This window comes from Sinocyclocheilus rhinocerous, unplaced genomic scaffold, assembly GCF_001515625.1.
Source record: "Sinocyclocheilus rhinocerous isolate Xijiao unplaced genomic scaffold, SAMN03320098_v1.1 scaffold140, whole genome shotgun sequence".
In the NCBI taxonomy this organism is placed as follows: Eukaryota; Metazoa; Chordata; class Actinopteri; order Cypriniformes; family Cyprinidae; genus Sinocyclocheilus; species Sinocyclocheilus rhinocerous.
Window position 1 is genome coordinate 3,979,838 of NW_015642053.1, and position 6,854 is coordinate 3,986,691.

The following is a 6,854-nucleotide window of genomic DNA, read 5'->3' on the forward strand; positions in this document are numbered from 1 at the left end:
CAATGTCTGCAGTACAGTTCTGCTATGGAAAAGCAGCACATGTGGAACAGAGGAATAACACTATTAGACACCTTTGGCTTCAGGGTATCTCTGACTTCCACTTCCTGAAGGGCTACACAGCGGGGATCCAGACTTGCCTTGGCTATAAATGATTGATTGGTTGAGTGGAGCCATAATTACTGTATGCACTGTATGTTTCCCTTCTATGAGCTGGCACTCTCTGAGCACAAGTGTCAAACATTAACAGTCAGGCTTACGCATCCATGCACGTCTACGCAGATGAGGAACCTCTTTCCAATCTCTCATTTCATCAGTTCTCAAAATATACACAAAATATACAGAAGATATTTCCATACATAAAGCAGCATAACATCCAGTAAGACCACACACGTCATCTGCATCTGGAAATCACTGAATTATGCAAGCTTACAATGAACATACTAATGAGAATGGATTTATATACGTTCTAGAAAATAACTGTTGCAAAAACAAAAGCAGAGTTTAGTTTTAACAAAAGTATTGTGGATTAGATTACACACAAATAGAAATATGTGTAGCCTACTACTAAGACATAAGTTATGTCCTAAGACTGTATAAATAAATGTGTCAGTATGTTACTCCGGGATGCAATGACAAATCCGCTGAAAACTACAGTACATTATGAAACAATACCAGTATATGGCATTTTACGGGGTATAAGGATGAGTGATTGTAAAAAAAAAAGAGACCTCTGCAGACTAATGGGAAGATTTGTCAGGAATGTGTCCACATTTCAGCCATAATCCTGCCAGCAGGATAGTGCTATGATCCAGCTCAGACTTTAGATTAGCCTCACATCCCACTGCCTTATAAACACAAATACCAGCATCTCTGTTTATCTCCTCAATTATTTTGTAATACGTTACATTTTTGGCTCGGTGCTATCCCAAATTGTTGTGCCCCTCTATCACTTGGTCACTATGACTCGTAACTGCTGCTCTGCTAAAATCTAAAATATCCCTTCAATAAAAATGTTTTTGGCTCATTTTAGAAATTACTCAAATATTTTAACTAATTTCACTGGGGAAAAAATTTAAAGAATGTCATTATTTTTTCTAAATATCTAAACATTTTTAAAACAAATAATTTTACTAAAAATAAAATGTACATACTAAAATTAATTTGTACTAATTACAAAATAATTAAATGAAATAATAAAATAAAATAAAGTAAAATATTACAAAGTATTGTAGTTTATGCCTAAGAAACAGTGGGGTTAACAAGAAAAAAACATTAATACAATTATTTTTCTGTAGTGTTGCTCTCTTAAAAATACTATTTTATTCTAAATAAAATATAATTTAATTTAATTCTAAAATTATAACTTCTTAAATTATTTTTTATTTTATTTTAGCTTTAAAATTTTTCTTATTAAAAAAATTTATTCTACACAACAGTACAATAACAGTCACATAATGGAAATATTTTCTACGATAGCAAATAAGTGTCTAGCATGAGTCTAGCATCTCTCCTACTCTCTATCCTCCCTTACCGGGTCCCATGTCAGGAGGTGCCATTTTCTCCAGGATGACATACTCATTAGGGTTCAGGAAAGGCAGCTGCTCCATCATGGACTGTTTGGGAATGAGGTAGAGCACCTCAGCCACGTTCCCATCTTCGATAATGGACATTCTCCGAACTGAGTTCTTGCGCTTCACCCGGTCCAGCACCACAGAGTCGTCGCTGCGGCTGGAGCCGCACAGCTTGCCAAAGCTCTTAAGATTGGGTAAGTTGGGCATGGCGGGACCCTCTAACCACTAGAGGAGATACCATACAAGACAAACATAAAAATCACCCGGTCACACAATAGTGAGTTGTGTTACAGCTCAACCCCAGGTACTAGATTAAACGTCCAGATCACAGGGGTTTATTTGTGTTGTTGGTGAAGCAGCGCTGAGCCCCTGCTGTGAGCTCCTTCCTGGTTTACTTAAGCAGATTACGGTCCGATGTATTTTTAGTGACTATCTTCAGTGGAATGGAAAAAGAGCACCTGCATGGCACAGTCATGGAAGTCATGACTTTATGATCTGATACAATCCGGATGAAAGTTGCAATATCAAAAACAGATGCATCCCGGCCTAATGCTCTGTGATTGGATGCATCTTCTAGAAGATTATAAAGTTTTACATTGAATGGCAGCTGTATATTGCAGTTTAAATCGTATTTAAATCAAATCATGTGACTGGCTTTCACTGAGTCTTTCTTGTAATACAACACAAGGCATCAATATCCTTGTAATGGACATACTAGGAAATAAAACATATACAATCATGCATCGGCTTGATTAAATTGACATTTCTGATTAAAATAAAGATCCTCTCTAACCAAAAGCGCTTCTATCCGAGTTTGTAAACCCACGCCAAACAAGCATCCGCATTTAAACTGGCACGTCACCAAAGCTGCTCGTACCGAGACGCTAATATCACTCACATACACGTTTATGTGTACAGCAATTACTTTGCAAGGACATAAAAGGGTATCTCCACAGTCACTATCAGATATATGATAGCTGTTATATAAAAATGTCAATTTTCATTAAGCAGAAAGTGTGCGATACTTGTTTGTTCAATACACTAATTTTATGAAAATAAAACAGCAACGCACTGCCGCTGACTGAGTCATTCATATTCACACGAACAGCGACTGTTTTTTCAAGCACATGATTATGTTTATGTCATAGACACAAAATTGATCATAGAAGTACTACACTAAAAGTTTAACAGTGTCACAGTGCACTATTCCTGCATCCAAATAGGTTATTTTTTGGATAATAAAAAAAGAAAAAAGAAAGCTGACACAACACATGGAGAGACAGTTCACCCCAAAATGAATATTATGTCATCATTTACTCACCCTCAAGTTGTTCCAAACTTTCTTAACACATAAGAAGGTTTTGGAAGAACTGTTTTTATTCATACAATGAAAGTAATGGGGTCCAAAACAACACTGGACCCTAATGACTTTTACAGAGCTCCTAATGAGACATGGTGATGAAATATGAGATGGGAGGAAAAAATCTATTTAAAAACTTTTGCATTCGCTTGTAGATTATTGTGTTCCACAAAAAATGTTTTCCCTGACAAAAGTTATGCATTCTTGGAGAAACTTGCATTCACTCACAAAGCACTGAAATATAATTTTCCATCCCACCTCTTTTTTTCCCCCATTAACAAGTCACTTTTCAAAAAAAAAAATTTCCACATTATCTTCATTTGTGCTCCAGAGAAAAAATAAATTAGTGCAGGATTTAGAATGACAAGGCGGTGAGTAAATGATGACAAAAAATCTTGTTTATTTATTATTTTTGTCACAAAAAAGTAGTTTAGGATTTAAAAATTTCTTTAGAATACTTTAAGAGTTCTTAACGTTGTTTGGAAGACAATTTCAGTTGTGTAAGGAAGATTACAACAGATTTCACTCTGAAAATCACAAAAAATTTATAATTTTATAAAACTGACTCTCCTTTCAAACATGACAGCTCTCAGAATAGTTTTAACATGCTAATGGATATGACAATGTTAATAGATTTGGTCTAGGCGAACTAGATCTGCTATGCATGCTGCTGCTGCTGTGAGCATGTATACAGGCCCGTGCACACATACACATCAAAGGGGGCTTGAGCACCTGCCCTTTTTCTTCCTCGAGAGAGTTTTTTTTTTTTGTAATAAATGAATATATGTATATATGTGTGCATGTGTGTGTATGTGTGTGTGTGTGTGTGTGTGTGTGTTTCTGTTTTGCGCACAGCTTTCCCTGTCAAACAAATAAAAAATCAAAATATTAGGTCGGGTCGGGAAATGTTGAGACTCTGTGGTGTTCCGATGCCTTTCTCGCGTCTCTGCAGCACAGCAGTGTAGCACACATTGATCGGCACATGCACATTACAGACAGACAGAGAGCCACAGAAGTGAAGCCCTCCCTCCCTTTCCACTGTGTCTCAGTGCGTTCCAAACGGGATATATCGCCCTCCGAAGGGCATTTCAGAGTGAAAACAGTCATGGCTGCCATATTGAAGGGTCGTTCCAAACCGAAGTGCTCAAAACTGGCCACTTCAAAGGGCCCTTCGGAATGAAGGATTTCGAAGGGTACAACTGATGGACACTTTAGGCTCCCATGATCCTTTGCGCAGATTCTTTGCATGATGACAGCGCCTCCGTGTGGGCACGTGATGATGACGCAGAAGGGTACTTCAAGAAACAGTTGTTTGGTCCCCTACACCCTTCAACCCTTCGAAGCTCTCACTCCGGAGGGTAAACCCTTTGAAGGGATTAGGGCATAGGGATGAGCCCTTCCAAATGGAACGCATGGTTTGTCTTGCTGTGGAGGTGAGTGGTGATGAACAAAAGACCACCTGTGCTATCTGTGCCTCGAATTTACAGCTAATTATCTAAAAGACAAAAAGTTAATTTGTCTTGCTAACATCCATGACTCATGAGAGAGCTACCATGTAAATTAGCTAAAGTTTAGCTAAGGCAATAGGACGTCTAGTAGGTTAGACCAGTGCGCGTTCTTTCACTGCATGATTCAGTTTATTAAAATGCATTTAGAATGATCACAAAATTCAAGATATGGAGGCAGAAATGTATATATTTATAACAATGTTGACTGATTTTGCTCTATTTCGCCAACAAATATAATTCCAATTTGCGTCTCTGAGCAACATGACGCTGTTTAGTTCCTGAATGAATCAACCGTTTAAATGATTCGGTTAATTCGCAATGACTCACTTATTAACAGTACTGGCGGTTTTAATTTCACATTTAAAGTTTCTTTTCATTTTTTAAAAACATTTTATGTTTAAAATATCAAAACAGTATTAATGCATTTGTAACTGCAGGTTAAATACACTCATGTCCTGCATTATACAGTGTGTAAATGCATCTAAATGCCACTTCAGATGCAGCTAATAAAGGTAAAAATGCCCAATTTAAATCAATTTAAACTTATTGGAAAATATTCATTTCTATCTTTGCTGTGAACTGATCACCACATAGAATATGCAGAATATCAAAAACTTTAGGAGTCAGCTGTCCACGGTAGTCCTTAAGATATCAGCACAATAACACACTCAGCAAAATATCGTCTAATTATCGTTATCCCATAAAATATTGAGATATATTTTTGTCAATATCGCACACCCTTCATATATTTAACGTTTTGTTTAGAAAAAATTTAAATAAATATGAGAAGTGCCCTTTTTTCCACTTGAGCCCCTGCCCCTCAAAATGTCTGTGCACGTCCCTGCATGTAAGATATGCTGCTCCTGCATGAACAGGAATACGTAAATTCTGTAGCAGACCTAGACAGGTGGAACTGGGGGAGGTGGAGGGTTTTAAAAGAACTCTGACGGCACACTGCTGGACTAGCTTACAGTGAACACTGAACCAGAGTATTTTAATTATGAGCAAGTAGACTTGTGCCGGTATTCGGTAATGCGATATATCACGGTAATGAATATGCACGATATTGTTATCGTGGGCACTTCTAAATACCGTGAATAATTATATATTACAAATTATTCCGAATTTTGAATGAATTTTAAGAATACTTTTCCCATCAACTGGTCAAAATGCACAACAGCGCTGTATGCTGCGTGAAAGACGCGTGCGCACTCTGATGTAAATAAGCGCGGACGAGAAGCACATGGCGGAACATGTAAGAGACGCTCTGGATGAAAGCACACTTTCACTCTCTGACAGCAAATGGCACTAAACTGCAGAAATAATAATAATAATAATAATAATAATTTTAAATGCAGCCGTTACCCCGGAAACCCTGTAAACAAAGCAGCTGCACTACTTCCGGTTTCTGAATCGTGTTTAAATGATTTAAACAGCCATTCAGATTTGTGTATTTGCTATGATGTTCAACAGCACCAAATACTTAAATATTTAGACTTAATAGGCTATTTATTTTCAAACTTTTTTTTTACATTTTAATCTGGACTACAACATGCCCTAGATATTGTTTGAAAGTGTTTTGATTCTTTATTGTTCGGTCACACTTTACATTAGGGCTTCATTAGTTAACATTAGTTAATTCATTAGTTAACAAACTGCCAATGAAAAATTCTTCTGAAATAGTGTTATAGTCAGACAATGTAAGTCACTTAATATTAACTTCTTATTTATTGAATTGTATTGTATTAAATCAGTATCACATTTACAAACTCCCTTAAAAATCATTAAAAGCTGTCACTCATCTTAGTTCATCGCGAGCTCACATTTATAATCAACGAAGCTCTCTACACGGCGCAATGAATCTCTTATTTACACCCTGTCTACTTTTACTTTACCTTTACTTTTAGTTATTTAGCAGACGCTTTTATCCAAAGCGACTTACAAATAATGTCTACACTTTGCTTATGAAAGTTATAGTTATAGTTATAGTTATATACCCTAACCCTAACCCTAACCCTAACCCAGCCACAACACATAATTGTGAATAACATGCCTTACCTTAACTAAATGCTCTGTTCTTTTTAACTTTTTATTCATCCAAAAATCCTGACAAAAGTGTCACAGGTTCTGGAAAAAATATTAAGCAGCACAACTGTTTCAATCACTGATTATGAATTAGCATGTTAGAATGATTTCTGAAGGATCATGTGTGACACTCAGTGTTCGAACTATACCGTGGACTTTGGGGGAGCCCACTTGTTTTTTTTTTAATAACGGGGTGGGGGTTCGTGCGCTTGCGCGTGCCTCAAAAGAGGGCTTGCAATGACTTACAAAGATACATAACAGCTACAAGTGTATGCACTTGCTTTATGCAAGCACTATATAGGATAAATCACTATACAGGATTTACCCTAT

At 36.8% G+C, this 6,854-nt stretch overlaps 1 protein-coding gene across 18 annotated transcripts in view; it reads right to left on the reverse strand.

Annotated features, from left to right (window-relative positions):
- ablim1b (actin binding LIM protein 1b) overlaps window positions 1-6,854 on the reverse strand; it is an 82,476-nt gene that overhangs the window by 62,327 nt on the left and 13,295 nt on the right. For 17 of the 18 annotated variants that reach the window (XM_016572414.1, XM_016572412.1, XM_016572401.1 and 14 more), the window contains exon 1: window positions 1,532-1,899. The exons of the other annotated variant lie outside the window; for it this stretch is intronic. In XM_016572414.1, the coding sequence (XP_016427900.1) occupies window positions 1,532-1,778 (247 nt within the window). In that variant the 5' untranslated portion in view covers window positions 1,779-1,899. Of the gene's footprint in view, window positions 1-1,531; window positions 1,900-6,854 lie in introns of those variants that run through there. 18 annotated transcript variants of the gene reach the window in all.